General features: G+C 48.3%; 1 protein-coding gene across 2 annotated transcripts in view; it reads right to left on the reverse strand.

The window, feature by feature from the left end:
- Positions 1-13,012, reverse strand: part of TSHZ2 (teashirt zinc finger homeobox 2) — a 437,495-nt gene extending 424,483 nt beyond the window's left edge. For both annotated transcript variants that reach the window (XM_079783349.1, XM_079783348.1), the window contains exon 1: positions 12,108-13,012. In XM_079783349.1, coding sequence (XP_079639475.1) covers positions 12,108-12,147 — 40 coding nt within the window. In that variant the 5' untranslated portion in view covers positions 12,148-13,012. The remainder of the gene's footprint in view (positions 1-12,107) is intronic.
- Between the last annotated feature and the right edge of the window lie 8,816 nt (positions 13,013-21,828).

Genomic DNA, 21,828 nt, shown 5'->3' on the forward strand with positions numbered 1-21,828 from the left:
GATAAGCAAAATGAACTCCTCTCTCTCTTTTTTTTTTTTTTTCTTTGACAAAATTGACTTACTTTCACTAGATTTCAACTCACGCTCTTGGTCTGCAAGGTTCTGTACTAGACTGTGAGCGCTTATTTATAGGCCTGTTTGCTGCTGAACATTAAATAATGTGAGAAGAGACAAAGCACAGTGTCCAAGAACTCGGATTCTGATAGGCAGACCCTAATTAAAAGCTTGCGTGATCTTCAAGATACTTGAAATTTTCAACACTTAATTTCCTTATCTATTCAATGGGCCAATAATAATACCCACCCTGTGGGATGTAGTGGGGAGAGACTTTATGTAAATGGACTGTACGTAGTCAATGCTTGGCAAACTACGAAGTATATATACATTTTGGTTTAGTGCTATCCCCATCAGTAAATAGTAGCTATGTGACCATGACCATTCTACTATCATCACATTCTTCGTCATTGCCAGCATCGTTTTTATCCCGCTCGCCCATGGAGGCACAGATGCTCGCAGAAAAGGGCTTGGAAGTCCGATTCCTGGAGAGAACCAGGACAGAGAGAGGGAATTAATGGAGAGAAAAAGAAGAGGAATCACTGAGGTACGTGTGAGAATATATGAAAAGGGTACAAGAACGTGGAGGTGGTTTCAGAGAATTAAGCCAGGTTTTCCGCCCTCTGGTCCAACAGGGTTTCCAGAATCTGAGAGAGAGTAAGAGATAAAGAACCAGGTCTGGGCAGTTCCTTTCACTACTTTTTGTCTCTGGACTGCAGCTCCCAGGGTGCCAGCTGGCTCCTGAGCAGACAACCCCCTCCCACCCTCCCACCCTCCCACCCCACCCCCCGCCATACTCCCTGGGTTGCTTGTCTCTCTCCTTAACGCAGGGGTTCTCTGGGCTCCGATGCTTGGTGCTGTGACCAGGTAGAAAAGTGCCTAAATGGATGCATTTCTCGGTTGTGATACATTAGAGAAAGTGGTCCCCACCATTTCTAAAAACATAGGTGATTGCCATGAGAGAGTAAGAGTGGAAAGAGGAACTACTTATATTTATTTTTCCTGTTGACTAAAAGCAAAAAAAGTGAAAATGGACTTCTCAAATAATTGTTGAAATATTTAAGTACTTTGGTATTTGGGAGAGGGAGAGGGAGAAGGAGAGGGAGAGGGAAAGAGAGGGAGAGGGAAAGAGAGAGAGAGAGAGAGAGAGAGAGAGAGAGAGAGAGAGAGAGAGAGAGAAGAAAAAGGAGGGAGGGGAGTAGAGGAGCAGGAGGAAGAGGAGGGAACTTGATTTCCTCCAAATATCCTGTAATTCAAAGCCGTAGTGGGTATTCGGGGGCCTCATCCCCACCCTAAGGAGTCAGCAGGGCTAGGCTCTGGCCTGGGAATCTGTAGGTTTGCCTTTAACCAGTTCTCCAAGCGATGAGGATGCCACATAGTGCTGGAGCACGGGCCCATTGCAGCGCAGTGCAGAGGGGATGCCCAGTCCCTCACGGTGGCGAATGTCCTGGGCCCTGAGCACTTCCCAGAGCTGCTCTCTGGTATCCCGGGGGTGCGGGTTGGGTGGGGCTCCCTCTCATTTTCTGAGTTATTTGAAGTTTTGATGAAAGCCTCTGTTTTCCAGGCGTTTCTCTGACCTGAGGGTGACTTGGCAGCCCTTGCTCACAGCTGGTTCACCAACCCCTGCCCCGCCCAGGCCTGCACGTCTACAGAGTCCTCACATGTAGTCATCCGGGCCCATCCTCCTCATGGTGTGTGCAACATCCTCCCCCCAGCTGTTGCTTTCTAAATTCATTTCCTGATAATCACTCCCTCCTTTATTTGCGTACATATTTTTATTTGAAAATGAAATTTATGTCACTGCAGCCAGTGGAAACGGCATTATGTGTCATAAGGGACGATCATTGGACCATGACAGTCCAGTGTTATTATTGTATTTTCCACTGGATGTGTGGGTTGCTGACGTCTCTGAAGCTGAGGTCTGCTCTTGCTGATCACCACGTGCAGGAGCGTGTAGAAGACTCCCACGAGACTTCCTCATTGATTAACTTGGGCATTGACCCCGTGCTCAGAGGGGGCATTGTTTCCCACGTGTGCCTGACGCAGTGGCACGTAAAACCATTGACACCAGGACGGGGCAGCCCTGGCTTCGCAGTGCTCCGGGTTGGGCTCGCCTTCCAGGTGAACCGCACAGAGCACACCAGGCTGGGCAGGGGAGCGAGGCGCCCGCAGCTTCCATGGGGAAGACGGTGGTTGGGGTGAGTGGTCTTGCTCCTTCCTCCTCACATGCACCCTCATCTCCAGGTCACAAGCTCATCATCAATGTGGTGCTTTTAGTAACTTAACATGTATTGAGCGCTTACTGTGTGTGAGACACTGTTCCAAGCGCTTTGCTGTTGCTAATCATGTGCTCCTCCCAAGAACCCAGCAGTGGGACTTTAGTGCTCCTGTTTACCGATTAGGAAATCAAGGCCTGAGGGGGATTATTAGCTTGTTAATGTATGGGCTCAAATGTATTGACCACTTACCATGCACCAGGCATGTGCTAAGCATGTTATCTGATTCGTCTCAATGAATCCCTGTAAAAACCCATGGAGAGGCCTTTTAGTGGGTCTGTTTGCTAATGAGGACGTTGGAAGCCTGGGAGGAGAAGGTGGGTGAGGTCACAGCAAGAGGAGGGGCCTTGGGGGAGAAGGAGCCCTTGTGTGAGGGCAGAGGCTGCCCAGATGGGGAGCTGGGTGGAGGGGTATTTCCAGGGCCCCAGGAAATGTGCTTCCTGAAGAGTGGCCTCCCCCAGGACGGGCAATTCTAGAATAAACGCAGCTCCCAACACTTTCCCTCCTCTCCACTTCGGCTCAGAAAACACAGACTGACAATTGGCAGTAACTACCTAATATATAACAAGAGGAGAGATGTAAAAGAAAGAATGAGAGAAAATATTAATAGGACAAACATAGCTTTTCAAAACTATTATTTACAGCTTTCTTCCACTCGTACCACCTGCAGTTTTCCACCCATCCTGTCTACCTTTTGACCAAGTCCCCCATCTCCTCCACCTCCAGCCTGGCCCAAGTCATCACCTGCTTCTGGCGGGGCTGATGCTGGAGCCACCTAGGTGGTCCACCTGCTTGTCCCTGGTGAGTATATGGCAGCCATAACGATCCTGAACACACCTGAGTCAGAGCCTGTCTCTCTCTGCTCCCTTGTCCCCCAAGGCCCCCTGCTTCACTTAGGACCCCCATCCCTATCCCTCTGTCCTTGTCCCTCACCCTCCGTCCCTGTGCTCCAGCACCCTGGCCTCCTGGCTGCTCCTCCAGTGCTCCCCACTGCACACCCCAGCTCTGCTCTCAGACCTGCTTGGAACTGCCCTCCCCTGAGGTTGCACTTGCCTCCCCAGACCCTCCTAATTTCTCCTGCACTTGCCACGCCTTGGCAGCTGTGACAGATATCTGCGGGCTGGTTTGTGACCTGCTGGTTTGTGAATGCCAGCTCCAGGAAGGCAGGCATCGGGTCAGTCCCGCTCAAGGCTGGGTTCCAGCACCCCCACAGCACCCGGTACACAGCACAGCTTCAGGAATATTGGTTAAACACAGGTTCGAAGGCAGCAGAAACCCCCCCCACTCCACCCCACCCCGTGCCCCCTGAGGTCCCAATCTCTTTGTCCTAAGATACACCTTCACAGGCACCAGCCAGCCTCGCCTTCCCTCTCTCAGGCATATCTGAAGGTGACAATTAAACAGTGAAGAAGGCGTTACCAGGAAACAGCCTGTAGCCTTCTCCTATTAGCTTAACAACCCCTAAGCTTTGGCGCCTGGGGCCTGAGGGGATGAGCCCAGGTTTGCAGGTGGGGGAGGTGAGAGTTGCCAAACCCTGAGAGGCTGGGAGAGCCTGAAGCCTGCTGGGCTGGAAGGCAGAGCACCTGCAGGGAGGAGAGGGGAGGTGACCTCTGGGAAGTGAGGATCCTTGACCCCTCCCCTCCACCAGCCTTGCTCCATCCCAGGGGCTCTGCTTCCCAAGAAAGTGTGCAAATCCAGATCATCAGCAAACACTGCCTCTAAGATGAATACACAACATCTATGGCAAAAAGGCGGATCACTGCTCCTCACTTAAAGGCGGATGGGGCCACAATGAAGGGAATACAAGTTTATTACTAAAATCTGAGGCTTTGTCATTAATATTTCCTCAATTGATAAATATTCATGATCATGATTGGTAGAGTTCTGCCAAAAAATGTTAGATGTGTAAAAGAGATCCTTATACTCAAAAGTAATTAATTAGTATACAAAGTAATACAGTAATTAAAGTATTTATTCATTCATTTATTTACAGCCTCATTTATTCATCAGGAAATATTTATTTAGTGCCTGATAGGTACCAAGGACTAATTCAAGAGCCTAGATTTCTCCTGGAATTCCTACATAAAAAAAACAAAAACACAAAAAAACACAAACAAACAAGAAAGAAAATAAAACCATTTTTTTTTTTTTTTTTATGAAGAAGATGCAATGTAAGTGCCAGAGACAGCACCAAAGGTTTCATGGACATCACATTATCTCACTGTCACACACAATGTGAGGGGAGCAATCATGTCCCCACTTGGCAGATAGGGAAACTGGGGTGCAGCAAGGTTAAGGAACTCCCTTTAATTAGGGAGGAGCTGCAATTGGATCCCAGGTTTGCTGGGCTCTTCACATTTGCCCTTCCACAGCCTCCCGATGCCACCCATCCGAGCATCAGCCCTTCCTCCATAAAGGCTGGGCCGTGGTTATCTCCAGGGGCTCCTCTCTCGCTTGGAGCATCCTCCTCACCATCACGGAGGGCCCGGTACGTCAACTGGCCGGGCCAACACGCCCAAGTCCACACAGCACTGAAATACCCCACGTGCTTACGTTCTGCTAGTAACCCAGCCAGATCATATGGCTTCCCTGCTGGAACCCCTCCCCGTGGCGTCCCACCACACGGAGAATCAAATCTCAAAGGCCACACGTGATCTGCCTCTGTCCGCCTCTCCTACCCCGTTTCTTCTTTTTAAAAAACATTGTACTTAGAGATAATTGCAGATTCACACATAGTTATAAGAAATAATTCGGAGACATCCCATGTACCCCTCCACCAGTTTCCCCTAACTGGGTACAAAACGATATAGAACAGTCTCACAAGGAGGAAATGAACATTGAGCAATCCACTCCCGTGACTCAGATTTCACTGGTTTTACACGTGCGTCTGTGCACGTCCGTGTGTGTATTTAGTTCTGTGAAATTTTATCACCTGTGTAGGCTTGCGTATCCACCACCAGAGTCACGATACAGAACATTCCAGCACCACAAGGACCCCTCCTTCTGGCCGTTCACAGCCCTGCCCACCCTCCTCCCTAGCCCACTGCCTCATCGCACCCTCGCTCAGTCCCCAACCTCTGGCCACCCGGCAACTTTCGGCCATCTAATTCTCTATACTTTGGTCATTTCAAAATGTGATATACATAGAACCATATCCTATCCTATGTGATACCTTTGGAATTGACTTTTTAAAATCAACACAATCCCCTTGAGATGCGCCCGGGTTGCTGCATCCATCAACCAATAGTTTTGTTTCTGTGTTTTAACTGCTCAGTAGCATTCCAACACAGGTAGAAAGGTAGCCCTCGCTTAGATGAGCAAAACGCAAGACAAATGCTTTCAAATGTGATCCAAGAATTTCTTTTCCCCGAGTAATTTCTCCAAGCTCATGATCGCTAAAACTTTTGCATTGTGCACCTCTCTGTTGTTAAGCAGAGCTAAATACTGATATGTTAATAATAGGATTACCTAGCCATGCCTCCTGAATTCTAATTTCTACAGTTTTAAACAATGTTAGGCATTGCTTCGGCATCACAAAATATTTGAGGAGGCCCAGGGGGCATCTTTTTCTGTGGGGGGAATGTGAAAAGAGCGAGAGAGGCAACGCTTGGTAACTGCACATGGCTATTTTAAAGACTTCCAAATCGCTCCACATTATTGGATCATTTCACCCATGGAGTTTGCTTTGAAAATAAATATATCAGCAAGTCCCGCATGCATCTCAGATTTCTTTTCTGTGTGTCTGCCTATGTGTTCGGTGTCTTCATAAAGGACCTGCGTCCGATACTCTCCTGATGGCTCCTCCGACAAAATGAGCAACACGAATACGGCCACATGGCCAGAGACACTCATTAATGTCCAGGTTAGATTCGGAACCATGTGTTCGCACAGGCGCCTGCCTAGGAGTCTGCGGACATAGTCCAGGAGTGGAGATTGGGGCTGTAAAGTCTCTAGTTTTTATTATTACTTCCTCAAGACCCAGCGTATTTTGAAACCCACTTTAAGTGCTATCCCTAGGCTATTTTCTCTGAAAAAAAGTTCCTAAAGTAAATGACAGAGAGGTCAGTAGTAGTTAAAAAAAAAAAAAAAGAAGAAGAAATTGTAAACCAGTGAAAACAGGGTTGTATGACAGGCCTGCGGCACACGGTGCTTTTTCTTACTGCAACATCCAGGTAATCGACCTCCACGAGGCTGTTTCTTATGTGGTTAGAATGACTAAGCTCCCTCACAAGCAAAGAGCTGCTTGCCAAGGGTCCCCCTAAGGAACAAGAGAATTTCTAACTTTAAATGGAACTTACACAACTTAAAATAATAAAAAATACAAATTGGTGCCAATTATTGAAAATTGGATAGGGAAAAACCTCTTCCAGGCTGAGCAGGCTGTAGGAAGGTAGAGACAGACGACAGAAAACACACTCTGGATTGATCACAACATTAGAAAATGAAAATAAATTTCTCCCAAAGAAATAAAATATAACAGCATTCTCAACTTGAGAAGCAATAAAATCATTTGTGTGCCGAGCTTCTTTTAATACCACTGTGATTTTTTGTTCTTTTTAAAAGTCGCTCAATTTGATTGTAATTAAATAGGTAATGAAAGGCACTGCTTCGGGGAAGCCATGCAAGGCACTCTCTAACCGTTGGTTTAATGTATTTCCAACTGACTTTGCATCAAACGCAAATGATACTCTGCGTATGCCTGGTCTTAATATAGAATTTGTCAAGCAATTCTGTGCATCTGAAAGGAACTTGGGTGGATGCAGGCACTGCCTTTGAAATCGTGGCTGAGTCTTCCCAGACCATGACATACCTAAATAAAACTGATAGTACAAATACCGGGATGGAAAGGAAGCTGCACCCGGGACATTTAGCGCGGGTCCTGTCAGCTGGTTACAGCCCCGGCACCAACATGGACAGGGCCTGGGTCTTCTTCCTGGCTGATTTTCCTAAGCTCAGCCCCGGCCGGGAGCAGAAGTGCATCAGATCCCCGGCCTTGAATAATGCCAGGCTCAGGGCCCCTTTAAAACCTGCTCAATTGAGAGTACAGTTCCCAAGCCACTGGGAAGATACATAGATCATCCCAGGTATTATCCAGTTGGAGAAATTCCATCAAAGGAGTGAGAAGTCAGCTGAGATAAAATGATAGCATAACCCTCTGTTGGAGAATGTGACAAAAGGCAAAATGCTTCAAGGGACAGACCTGCTAAAGATGCCTGGGAGGTATTTGTTGGGTGTGAAGTTTCCCCTAACGGTAGCAATAGAATCTAGCAAGAGAACCGAGATGGCTGGTAGGAAAACAAATGCGCAGTATTTCTGAGGAATGCTTCCACCCTCCTCAAAAGTAAGCCCCAGTGTCCGACCCCCAACCTCAAGGAGAGTTTCACTGTCCAGAAGTTTCTCAAAGCCCCCCTCCCTTACCTGCTTCCACTCCAACTCCCTGTCACTTGCAATCTGCTGATTAGGGTTAATGTATTGTGTCCTGATATGGCAGATTAAAAATGAAATCAATAAATGCCTAAAACAAATGGGCTTTTGAACTGTCCCATTCAATCTGAGTCTTTAAGGGTGAGGTGAGGGTGGGAGAAGGAAGTCAGGACAGGGCTCGGGAGAAGACCACTTAAGTAATCAATGTCCATCCAAAACACTGTGTGGAGGCTGCGTGTGTAAGGCAGCTGTCCTTCATTTTTCCAGGCATCTGCCTTAAATAACCAGACTAGCCAGGACAGTTCATGCCGCTGACCCCCTGCGGGGGGTGTGCGTGCGCTTATTATTTCCATTCATCTGTTAAATGCATACTGTTTGAGTAGGTGAAGGGGGTCTCTAGCCTGTGGTATTTACATCTCCAAGATGTGAACTTGGCTTTCGGAAGTATGTTTAAACAAAGTGAGAGGTCCAGGTCCCTTCTCCACTCCAATTCCTATTCTATTGCATCTCACCCCACTTGCCAGTAAATTACAGGTACACTTCCCCCTGAGCCCCTGCCCCCTCCCGCCCTGAGACCTCACTGGTGCATCCAGCCACTGCTGGCTGTCATGAGGCCGAAAGCAGATTGCTCAGGCCATCTCTCCTCTCCACTGCAGTATCCTGAATGGTCCCTGCTGAATGTTTCCCATGTAAATAACCTGTGCTATTAAGGTGCAAATTGCAACTTTTAAGTAATGATTGCTAATAGTCTAATGTTTACTGCTACACAAGGACATCCATGCAAACAAAATCTGCATTATTCATCTCCGTAGTAAATAAACAAAATAAATCGAGGGAGCTGTTCCTTCCTGCAAGACTTTGCCGAGAGATCTGGGTCGTCAGAGAGCTTTTGAGAGTCAGCAAGAAGGAAGCGTTTCATCTCTCTGGGTGGGCAGGAGCAGAACCCTATCATTTATATACACATTAGATATTCACACGTAGACGATCCCCAAATATTCTGCGTTGTACCGCAATTGGCTGGCACTACACGAAAACAATAGTTCGGGATGGTGAAATAAAATTATGTACTACACGTGTGTGTACAGAGACCGCGATAGATTGTAGAAAACAGAAACAACGGTAGCGTGCAAATCTACAATTTAAAAATGTGAACTACTCTGTATCCTGCAAAATACAAACATATCCAAACACTGTTCTGTTTTGTTTTACCTTCCTGCCATCTTCTCCATCTTCCCTAAAACGGACAGTGCGGGGCAGATGCCGGTATAGAATTCTGCAATATTCTCACAAACCCCTGAGGTACCGTAGGCTGCTTTCTAAACTTTTTTTTTCCTTGCCCGAAGTAACAGTATGGTGGAATAGCACAGCTTTAGGAAAGTCAGGGGGAATGACATTTGGGAAATGTTCTGCCTTAGCTGTTTCCTTAGAGAGAACTGCCTACCTCAGATCTCTGCCCTTTGAGGGGGGAGGAATATAACAAATAAGGACTAAAACCCCCCCATCCTTGTATCATCTCCCTCATTCTATCTGGATACCTGCTTTATTAGAAAGCTCTCTAATTGATTCCTTGAAACATGGAACTTAAAACTAATAACGCAAAGGAATCCAATTGCCTCACACAGGGCTTGGGAAGGATAGTCTCATCTCTGATTCACTCACAGGCTTTTTCTATCTTACATTATTCATTAATCAAGCTGGAAATCAAGCTTTCAGCATCAGGCCATGGGAGTAATTACTTACAGTTGTGCTTTGTGTTTAATTTTAAGCCGTGATACAAGTTAGGATGGCCATCTTCCTAGGACCCACCTTCTGCACCCCCCTGCACGCTAACTGGCTAAAGAATCCCAAAGTAGCGAACTTTCCTCGGCAATGGCCACCTCGGCTGAAACAGCACAGCAGCGATGACTTCAGAGGAAAGAAACATTGCGTGCAAAAATACCCGCCTTATTAATATGTGTGCAAATAAATACTGCAGGAGGGGCCCCATTGTGTACGAAATGAATCACTCCCTTTCAGCTTGACCAGGGGTTCTACTTCTTCAGTGAAAATAATAAAAACCACGAAAACAAACATATAAAGACAGTAGGAATACAATAGGCCAGAAAATTGAAACTACAGTCACAACTTTCTCACACACACACCCTCTACAGTAAGCAGGCAGGCCAGCACCAGGAGATATCAGCTTAATGAAAGGACCTGATTTAAATAATGTGATGCAGCATTATGTTACGTACACCTGGATCCTCATTGATCAGAAAATAATTATAAGCCAAGTAGTGCAATTCTGAGCAATGCACTTTTTGTAATGAGCTTACCAAAGGAGACGTGTCCAGTCATTCTGGTAATTTAAATTACTGCCTAGTTGGTTGATGGCCTTTACCGGAACAACAAGGGGGGAAAAAAGAGTAATTTTCAGGGCAGTATCACTTCTTTCTGGACTGTTGCCCGGGGTTCTCTTTTGGGACAACAATGAGGACGTTATCTCTACTAATCTAGCTGCACTTAAACTTGTGTTGCCAGAACTAGACGGAGCAGGCTTACTCTTCCTGAGTCCAGAAGGCCAGGGTGCACCCCAAAGCTGTCAGACCACAGAGCAATCTAAGTTTAAAAAATAAGTCAGTTCAATGTAGAAGGGGACCTGGGTAAGAGAGAGAAACTGTTTTCAAAAGAGGTAGAGTTGTAAAAAGATCACCTCACTCACTAGGTAGGTTCTAAACATGCATCGTACTAAAATGTTTTAATGATTTTGCTCTAAGGGAAACGATCGGGCAATGCACGAATCAAAGCTTTATAAATGATATTTCCGCATGCGATTTGAAGCAATCTCCACACGGCAGCTCTGCGCTCAGAAGGGAAGATAATTGTGGATATCTCGGAGCACATGTACTGCCATTCGGGCTGGAATCGGGCCACGATGGAGGATGAGCTTGGTGGTCCAGCCTGTTCAGACACAAACACCCACTTTGCCCAGATTTGGAGCTAACTTTGGATTTGTTCTGAGGGTGGCTTTGCAAAGTTTAGGAAAGTGCTCCTCCGAACTTCTCCCATGTTTTGCGCGAGTAGAAACAGAAGGAAATGTGGTGGTGGGTCTGCCGGGGACCAGCCTGAACTGATGCTGCCTAAAGCTTGAGGGTAAAGACAGAGACGGGGAAGAAAAACAACTGAAGCTTTTTGCTAAGCCCCGATTCAACTAAAGGACACAAAGAAATAAAAACGCCCACATTAAAAGCCAAACAAGATAATAATTGTGCATGTCTGGCTCTGAATCCAGAGGGCAAGGCTTGCGTCACTGGCACTCTGAGTTACCATGGTGAGTGATTTATTGATATATATCAAGAATGAATAGATCAAAGGCAGCGAGATGACAGGTGATCAATCAAATGTCAAATCAAAACTAGCAATCAAGTGGAAAGCTGATTTTTCAGTGGGTGGGTCTGGCAGGAGAAAAATGAACTTTCATATTACACTTCCGAGAAACAAAACCCCAGCATACTATTAAAAAAGCAATTAAGCAACCCAAAAGAGAAAAAAAAAATCCTTTAGCAGGTCTATTGTGCTGATCCATTAACCTGTTCCTCTCTTTTTTTGGGGTGAGGTGGGGTGGTGGTAAGTGAGGATTCAGATGGGATAGTTCCTACCACACAAATCAATTTACAAAGTTTGCAACTCTCTCCGGGCAAAGAAAAACCAGAGCCGTGCCAATATTCTATGGGGCACCCCCACCCTCTTTAAGAGAAGGGAGAGTGTTGATTAGGTTTCCAAACGTGGATCCTTTTAGCAAACATATTCAAAAGGTTCATGCGTTTCCTGAAGCGGTTTTTTTCCACCTTGGCGATCAAAGCTCAACTCCCAGTGCTCACCCCAAAGCCAGCCTGCAGCCCGGGCTTGGGCAGGGCTCGCACTTGGACACTTCAGTGCCCCAACCCCAGGGAGAGAAAACCGCTGTCCCTCCAGGCCAGGAGTCCTGGCACTGACCACGCAGAGGGAAGAGGGGGTGGAAGGACTGTCTGCTACCCCGCACCCCAAATCCTCAGCCCAACTTTGGCCCAAGAAGCAAGAAACAGACTGGGAGAGAAAGTTAGGGGTGGGGTGGAGGGTAGGGGGAAAAAAGTTTAAGGAGGGAAGGCTTGGTGGGATAGCACCCCCACCCAACCAGAGCCTGCGGAGGGGAGGATTCAGGAGATCTGAGAAGGCGAGAGAGGACGGGGTTATCCTCAGGGCAGAGAGGGATACCCGAGCGACTCCCCAGAAAGCTGGGGGGCTGGCATCCTGGGCACCAGGGCCAGGAGGGCAGCGAGGGGCTCTGCGCACAGAGCGGCCGAGGGGCAGCCCCGAAGCGGAGCCTTCTCTTACCTGCCGCCCGCTTGGGTGCCTGCTGTTTCCTCCTTGGCATCGCTCAACTTCGCTCCAGTCCCACTTCTGGCGCCCCAGCCCCAGCCGCGCGCGGGGCCCGCGGTCTCGCTCGCCTGCCGGGTCTCCTCCGCCTCCTGCCCGGTGGCTCCTAGGGCGTCTCGGCCTCTGTCCCCCTGACGATCCCCCCTGCAACTCCTCCACCGCGGGCCAGAGACCCCCCTCCTGGGTGGCAGACACGGGTGGCTTGTGCCGGCTGGTTTGAAGTAGAGGTTGGCTGTGCCTTGTTTGTTTGTTTGTTTGGAATTTTTTTTCCTCTCTTTCTCTCTCTCTTTTTGTTTTTGCTTTTTTGGATTTTTTTTTTTTGGTTTTTTGTTTTTTTTTGTGACTGTTGAGACACTTGATTTCTTTATTAAACATCCAAGACCGGGTTCGGATGGAAGGGACGAGGGGCGCACACGCGCCACACGCACACGCGCGCGTAAAGATAAGGAAGAAAAAAAAAAGGCGATCCTGGGAAGGTAGTGGTTTCTTCTTCTTTTTCTTCTTCCTCCTTCTCCCCTTTCCCTCCTCCTCCACCTCCTCCTCTTCCTCCTCCTCCTGGCCGATCTCTATGGCGGATCCGCGCTGGGGGGAGAGATCACTCACTGTAGGTTTGTGGCTGCTGTCAGATCCCGTCTGTGAGTGATATGCGAGAGGACAGGCGCGGGTTTGGGAAAGACAGAAAATCTGGAATTCACTCACTCACACACACACACACACACACACACACACTCACACACAGACACACACGGACACACTCACACACGCACGCACTCCCGCTTCCTCTCACACACTCACACCCCCACATATGCACACACACATACACACACACACACACACACTCTCACACACACACAAGACAGGGCGAGGCGATGCCAGCAAACATCGATCCTGCTGAACAAACTGAACATTAACAAACTCCTCCTCCTCCTCCTCTCCCCGCGACCTGATGACAGGGAGAAATTTACTCCCCAGCCGCAGAGCGCCAGGCAGAGGGAGTCTATTAAAGGGACAGTGTCCCACCAGGGAGCGGGGCTGGGGGCGGGGCGGGCTTGGCACCCCTGCCCCTGCTTCTGTTCCCAGGGAGCCCTCTTCCCCGTGTGAGGACCTGCCCACCGGGCACAGGGACAGCCCTGGGGGAGGAGGGAGAAGGGCGGGGGGAGGAGGGAGGAAAGGGGGCAGGGTGATGGCTAAACTGGAAGCCAGGAAGGGAGCTGCAGGGGGCCAGGCCGGCCAACCAGCAGGGACCAGGGACAATATTCAGAGGCTGAGAACTTAGATTTGCTTTGGAGGGGGAGGGGGAGGGCACTTTATCTGGTGATGACCTCCATCCTCCAAGTCTTGTAATCTGACCACAAAGATGTCCTCCCCACCCCCTTAAGTTTAATGAGGCCCCTGTCCCTCCCACCTTCTTGTTAATCAGTGGATGGTCATAAAAGCACAAATCTCCCATCGGTGGCCTCCTTGAGAGTTTCATCGCATATTCTTCTCTTTGTTTTGTTTAAATGGTATTTATTGAGCACCTATTATGTGCCTGTTCTGGAGACACAGCAGCCACTAGAGAAAGGGGAGAAACCGGTCCTCTTAGTGTTTATCTTTTAATGCAGGAGCAGACTGGTCACCCCTAGGTATCCAGTCATTGCTGAAATCTCACTTTCCCCAGAGGCCTGCCTTACTTAAAATGTCACACACACAGGCTCGCCACCCCATTTCTCTATTTTTCCTCTTTTGTTTACTGTTACATCCCCAAAGACCACAAAGAACAAGACATATAGTAAGTGCCCAATTAGATACTGGCTGAATGAATGAAAAGCCAACAAATACACAAGATACTTTCTGAAGGAGGGGGAAGCTCAGACTCAAGGCAGGAGCTGGCAGTCAGGCGGAGACAGACTGGAGCACAGGTGGTAACTGAGCCCTGCTCTGGGCCCGGCGCTTCCGAGGTGCTGGGGCCAGGTCTCAAGAAACTCTCCTTCCTGAGGGAGAGTCACAATAAAGGGGCCAGTGATGCCAGCGGGCAGTGTACTAGGAGGGTAGTTAACTGGGAGGTGGAGGAAGGGAGGGTGGTTATCAGACGGGGCTTCCAGGGAGACTCAAGTCAAAACTGAGTCCTCAATATGGAGGTTATTAAGCAAGAGGGGGCACTAACAGAGATGCCCTTAGAATAAAGAGGCAGCCTAAGTCAACGCTTCCTGCGTAAAATCCCCAGAGGCCCTTGCTGAGATGCACATCCCTAGAACAAGACGTGCTCACTCTGGCACTACTGACATTTTGGGCCATATTTGTTGTTGTTGTTGTGGAGGCTGTTCAGTGCGAGGTAGGATGTTTAGCAGCATCCGCAGCCTCTGCCCACTAGGTGCCAGGCCCTTTCACCCCCGTGTGCCAACCAACATTGTCCCCAGACATTGCCCAATGTCCCCTGCGGTACAAGATTGCCCCTTGGTGAGTACTAATGCCCTAGACCTTGGGAATCTGAAACCTCGGGGTGAGGGCTCAGGATTCTGCTCATTGAACAAGCGGTCCCACCCTCACCAGTTAATCTCCTGCTCACTCCAGTTTGAGAACTTCTGCAACACATCTTTGTTCTTTGAGAATCAGACACACCCAACATTGTAACCAAAAAGCCAACTCAAGCTTAGATATAATATAATTTAAGAGTTCAACGGGTGCCATTGTTACTACGGCCATTGTTACGGGGTTTCACCTATGCCGGCTTTTCGCTATCACCCCCACATGTACCCACCGGAACTGAGGTCCGACTGGTGTGACCTGGGACACCTCCCACCAAAAACTACCCACCTGCCACCTTAGCCCTCACTCAAGGGGAATTACCAAGGGTGACTAGTTCCCACAAATATTTTTCTTAACTGTTCTTCGGGGCTATAGGCAAGGTAACTTCCCCATCCTGCTAGTCAGCCACAACCTGTTATTGTCACTGTTTGCAAAGTGCCGCTTGATCATTTTTAACATCCCCACATGGGAAGCAAAGGCTCATTTCTCCTTCTCCTGTAAGAGGTACAAGTGGTTAACTCGCCTACCTGAAGTCACCCAAGCCGCCTCCACCCAGGACCAACCCCGCCCAATCCCAGCCTAGTCCTTAAGCAACCAAGGCAGACAAAACCCTACTTCATAGTTGACAATGTCAGCGCTAGGGTATTAACTCTAATTAACTCTAATTACCCAATATGCCTCACAGGGTGCTGTGCTAGGCCAGGGCTTGGTGAGGAAAGCCCCATAGGACACAGTCGCAGGGTCGGGAGGGAGAGGCTTGAGGCCTGAATCGAAGGAGACTGAGACCAGGTGCTCAGGGTGATGGCTCCCAGCGCTAGGGAAACCGTGCCTGGGGTTTGGTGCTACATTCAATCATTTAACAAACATCTACCATATTACTTAGGCGCCAGGCCTTGCCCCAAACGCAGGAGGTGCTGAAGTGCATAAGATAGGATCCTTGCCTTCAAAAAGCTTCTGTTGGAATGACACCCAAAGGACTGAGCACCAGAAAGGAGGGAAGTCGGGGGCTGGACCCAGGCTCGTACAGGATCTAGACGGAATTGACAGGAATAGTTGACTCTAGGCTAGAGTCTCTCCTGGCCGCTCCCCGGGATTCTTCTCCAAATGTTTACCTCCAATCTCTCCTCTTTCCCAGTAGCTGGTTATATAATGGGATTGAAGGGGGGGCTTATAATACCTCTGCTAAACCTATCCTTCAGCCGGCTACCAACACATTCTTGGACCCAGTCTTCAGGAGTGTTTTGATTCATTTGCATTATTTTCCTGCTGCTGCAATTGTAGAATATTTAGCTTGGTTATCAACAAAGATGTTGGCTACTCCAGTAGGATGCTGACCACCTGGCGCCCAGGTGTTGTTCAGTGGTTAGATATGACATTGAAACACACTGAGCCACACAGTAAAAGTTATGCCCCTTCAATCTGAGAAAGTCTATTTGGTGCTAATGTGTCTTCTATGTCTAACAATTGCTACCTTTTACTTTCCAACTAAGAAACCACAGATCGCAGGCTTAGAATGTGGGGAGGGACAAGAGTACCTGGCTAGACTTTTAAAAGAATGGTTTGTTTTTATTGACTTCACTTTAAGGTTACCTCTATCTTAGTGAAAGATACCGCTCTCCATTTATGAGAGCAATCTAAAGTTTGATATAATGTAAAGGTTTAAAAACTAGGTATTGCTAAGGGATGATAGAGAATAAATAATGTGGGGTGTGGAGATGGCAAAATGTGAGAAAGATGGCTAGAATTTGCAAAATGTGTTTCTCAACCACAGACTTTAGCGACTTTTGGACACTTCTTCCAAGAGTTGGTGGCTTGGAATGATGCTATGTTTGGGTCTTCAGGGAACGTCGCACCCTAGAACCGACACTCCAACTGTGGGCTGTGGAGAGCGTGAACGGATTGGGATGACTCCACCGATCTTCCAGAAAGAACACTATCCCCACACTGGCTCAGCTTCAGAATCACCCGGGGATTTTTACTTGTTAATAAAGAGGCACAGGCCCCACCCCAGAATTACTAAATTAGATCCCAGGGTGTGGCCAGCAAATCTGAAATTTTAGAAGTTCCCAGGTGATTCTGATAAGGAGCCAGGCACAGGAACCTTATTTGTGCAAAAGTTGAATTTTGCAACAAGTGAATAGAGCTCGTAGTTCTGGCATGCAAGGAACTGCCAGGGTAGCTGTTGTTGGATTCACTCAAAAGTGTGGCTGAGAAGCCATGGGATGGCCTCATTAAAGCACATACTTATCAGACTGATTTTGTGTTGTTAATCCTCACCCGAGGATATTTTCCCATTGATTTTTAGAGAGAGTAGAAGGGATGGGGAGAGACATACAGAGAGAGAAACATCCATGTGAGAGAGACACATGGATGGGTTGACTCTCACATGCATCCTGTCCAGGGCTGGGGATTGAGCCTGCAACCAACGGCCGTGCCCTTGACTGGAATCCAACCCTGGACCCTTCAGTCAGAGGACCGACCCTCTAGCCACTGAGCCAAACCGTCTAGGGCATCATACTGACTTTTTTTTTGTTGTTTTTGTTTTTGGTTAGTTTTCCTATCTTGCCACTGAGTTCCAACCCAGTGCAACTAAAACAAATATTTGCCAATGTCTACCTTGTGCTAACCACTGCCCTCTCACTGGACATGGGGCAGCAGTGACGTTCTGGAGCCAAGGGAGGTGACTCCGTCACCGGAATGCCTCCAATAGAATGTTTCGCAGCTTTAAATTTTCCTTTCCCTCCAGCCAGATTCCTCCCCCAGTTCCGCTCTTCCTCCTCTAAACTCAAACGCCATCTCCTTTTGCCTCTGCCCTCGGTCCCAGTCTTCCTCTCATCCTTCAGGGCAGGCACAGCCACCTGGAAGTTGCTTTTTCATGTACGGAGTGTCACAAAAATGTATACGCACTTTGAATAATTATCAATTCCAATGGGTTAACTCTGGGGGAGGAAGGAAGGAAACATCAATTGAGCTATCAGAAAAAAGTGGGTGAACATTTTGTTTGGACACCCCATATTTGCCCGTTTATTATCTGTCTCTCCTATTTAAAATGTAAGTTCTATTTACCTCTATATCCCCAAGTCCAGCACAGTATGGCAAGCATTTTGTCCATGTTGTTTTGTTATGACATCAATGAGGAAGAAAAGGAAAAGGATTCTGGCCAGGGCCATGGTCTGTGTGGAGTTTGCATTTTCTCCCCCTGTCTGTGTGAAGTTTGCATGTTCTCCCCTGGTCTGTGTGGAGTTTGCATGTTCTCCCCATGTCTGTGTGGAGTTTGCGTGTTCTCCCCAGGTCTGTGTGGGTTTTATCTGGGCCTCTGCTTTCCTCCCACATCCCAAAGATGTGCTCGGAGGCCAACACTGTCTAGATTGTCCCCAGCCTGAGTGTGGACGGCTGGGTGCGAGTGCCTGCGCCTGCGAGGGAGGGTGGAAGGTGGCTGGTCCAGGGCTCCTCCCAGCGCCCTGAGCTGCAGGAAGAAGCTCCCTTCATCCGGAACTGGAATCATCGGGTTGGAAAATAATAATTTTATTTGTTTTTATTAATCTTTTAAAACATGTATGTATAGCTCACATTTTTAAAAACCAATGTTTGGGTCTTTAGAAATTTTGTAACTTTTTTTTACCATAAATATGCCATAGGACCTTACCTCTTGTTTTATCAATTAGCCTATGGGAAAATGGGTTTCTTTACACAAGGGCTTGCTTAAAGTCACAGCTTCTAAGAACCTATCAATAACCTTAAAGTGAGGACTTACCGCCTTGGTTCTCAGTGAAAATCTGTGGCATGATTGAAGGCCAAGCTCAGCACGCTGGCAAGGAAAGATGTACTTCAAAAATATAGGGCTTCCTTAGGGAGGGGGAAACAGCACGCAGTATGTGCCTCTCTTCCTTTGTCTCCCCGCCCCTCCCTTTCCTCCCTTTCCTCTCTCTTGTCTGTTGCCTCCTTCAAATCCTCCCTTAAATACTGCCTCTTTCAGGAAGGCTTCCTGGATGGATCCCATGTGATTCAATCTTCTCCCGTCCATATCTTCTCAAAACAAAGAGACTCGTTGTAGAGTATGATTCCAAATATATGAGTGTACCAACAGGTAGAATGAATCTATGCTTGGGTAATGGGTGGCAGTTACCTTTGAAAGTGTGCCCAGGAGGCTGCTGGGGCCTGGTATTGCTCTCAAGTGGGGTGCTGGTGATGGTGGTGCGTTCCATCTGTGAAGGTGAATTGAGCTTCATGTTCATGATTTGTGTACGTCTATACTAGTATATGCACATAATGCTTTATTTTTAAAAAGCAGTGTCCTCAAACTTTGCTGAATATCATAATCAACTGGGGTGATTTTAAACATCCCAGTACCCGGGTCTTACCCAGACTCATTACAGCAGTCTGTGGGGGCGGAACCCAGCCAGCAATATTTTTAAAGCTCCCCCCACCCCCCACCCCCCACAATGACAGTCAGTATCCCAAACAATTTTGTCCTCCGCGAAATAATTCATTGCTTTCCCTTTATGTCATTTCAGTCATTGAGGACACCCTTCTTCCCAGGAACCATTTTGTGAAAACTTGAAGGTGGCAATCTCTGGTTATTTCCTCCCCTCTCGTGGTGCCTGGTGCCATCATGTTGGTGGGAAGAACCCCACCAGAGGAAATCCCAGATCGATCGTGGAGACTGATGGGAAGAAAGTAAGGTGGGTGTTGGGATACAGAGCAGGGGTGGAGGCAGGGCCGATTTTAGGGAGCTCACGGAAAGGCTTTCTGAGAAGATAACATTTAAACTGAGACCTGTCAGGGCCCAGAGGGAGGGGAGCAGAGGAGGAGAGGCTGGGGCTAGATCATGGGCGACATCATCCGTCGTAATACCGAGTTTAAATCTTATTTATTTATTTTTTTTACTATTGATAAACGCTAATTTATTTCTTTACCCCCCCCAAACACCTTGTCCACTAGGGTGAGTTTGCTCAACCAACAGAGGAGAAATGTGTTGTTCTCCTCGGTGGGAACTTGCTCTCTGAGAAGAGTTCAGGAGAATGACAGTACAGTTTGGGGACATCCGGGCATGGGCATGCTTGCTTCTAAGAATAAATCCTCCAGAAGTTGTTGGGCTCTCTTTTTTTAAAAAAGATTTGGATTCGGCTAGGTGTAGAATTTCCCACAGCAATTAAGCGTTATGTATATTTTAAACGGGGCGGCTGCTCAGGGGGCAGGCTGGGGCTGCGGGAGCTGTTGGGTTTAAGATATATCACATTTCTCCCTTGGAGGTGATTACTTGCAGTTGGGGCCAGTGTTTTGCTGCTGCTGAAGGATCCAGACCAAGTCGTTGGCCCAGTAATCCATTGCTCAAGTTCATTAACGGCAGGAAGACATTAAGTGAATGTAAGGACTGGAACAGCCTGGAAACCATGTGACGAGCAGCCTTTAAGTTCTGGGCTCTGGTATATTTTATGCCACCTTGACTGTGCGTCAAGCTCGCCTTCCTGGACTCATTAGAACTGTGCGCCCAAAGGTGCCCCTCAACTTTCAGAAGCAAATAGAGGATGATATAATTCGCTCTGAGAACACCTTTCTGTCTTATCCGGAGCATGTCTTATCTATTATGATTAGGCATTAAGCGTCCTATTGTCCTGAAAATTTCATGAGATTCTACCCCTGCTTGCTGGGATTATGTCAAAGTGACGTGTCCTGAATGCTGTTCTCACCCATCAATGCGACTTGTCTTTGCTCCTTAACTGTTGCTGGGAAGGCCAATGTGGCGAAGGAACCACACACAGGCTGAGCGTGTGGGACAACCCCGGCCGCTGCGAATCCTCTTTGGTGTGTTTTGCTTTTGGTCCCCAAGATAAAGGTTCGAGAGCAAGTGGTCCATTTGGGAGAGGTCCTAGCCTCCAGTAGGGAAGGAAGAACGTGAATAAGGGAAGAGGGGCAGCCAGTCCCGGCTGCTGGCAAGCCGGTTACCCCTGTGGGGAGCACTGGGAGTAAGTGAAGACTGCATGTCCCAGATCCTCCATTAGGAGTGAGAGCGGGCATTTATCCACCGCCTCCTGCCAGTCATGGCTTGAGGGTTCGCTCCTGCCTGCAGGCCAGGGGCCAGGGTGCTGACCGTTAAATTGGGATGTGGAGAGTGGGCAGGACCCCAGGCAGCTGGCTAGACTGAAACCCACCCAAACTGTGGGCTTCACAAGGGCAAGGACCAGGACTGTTGTTCGCTGCAGTGTGTCTGCCTCTTAGTAGTGCCAGGCGCACTGCACGCCTTTACTAACCGCTATTGAATGCCCCAGTATATTCAATGGGCGGTTATTGAACACACGGGGGCCTCCACGCCGTGCCTCGGCTAGCGGCTCTGCCTGTTTTAGTCTATGGGTCTGTAGTCATGTATGTAGCACTTGCTTACAAGTCTCTTATTCACTGATTTCATCTGACTCCTCTCTCCCCACACGTGTACTCACTTGAGCTCAGGGGTCTCTCCTCCGTCCTGTCACACCGCCGAAGGGGGGGAGAGCAGAGTTATTATCATCTTCGCTCGAGCTTTTAAACAAAGTGAAAGACATGTGATGTGATACTGACGAGTGTGTTCGTGAGCGTGAGGTGGGTGCAGAATGTTTTAAATTAGGCTTGTCCCAGACAACCCGGGTCATAGGTCCACTTGTGCAGAGCAGGGAGGAGCAGGGAAGAATGGTAAGCGTAGGTTTGGAATCAGACAGGCCGGAATTTAAAAAGCACTTTCACTGCTTGCTAAGACTGTGGCCTCGGGCATGTTGTTGAGCCTCACGGCCTCAGTTTTCCCATCTGTGAAACAGGGATGATGGCATCTTGCTTCCACGGGGGAGTCACAGAGAGGATTGCATGAGCTGATGTAAAACAGCACGGCATCTGGCACATAGGAAGCAGTCCCCCATTTTTAGCGTTTTCATTCTGTTATGGGTTGACTGACGATGGTTAACAGAGTGCTTCCAGCTATTTCTGATCCATACCGGGGAGAAAACTGACATCGGCTCGGCCCCTACAATTGCAAGGGCGCCGAGTTCCAGAAGCCGGTCAGGGAAGCTCAGAGCCTGTGAAGGAGTCACGAAGGCAGCAGAGCACAAAGCCAAGCCCTTGGTGACCGCGAGCCCCTGCAGGCCCCTCTTCTCACTAATGTTCACCAAGCACTGCTCCAGCCAGGCACTGGGCTGCGTGCTGG

This window comes from Cnephaeus nilssonii (genome assembly GCF_951640355.1).
Source record: "Cnephaeus nilssonii genome assembly, chromosome: 11".
Lineage (NCBI taxonomy): Eukaryota > Metazoa > Chordata > Mammalia > Chiroptera > Vespertilionidae > Cnephaeus > Cnephaeus nilssonii.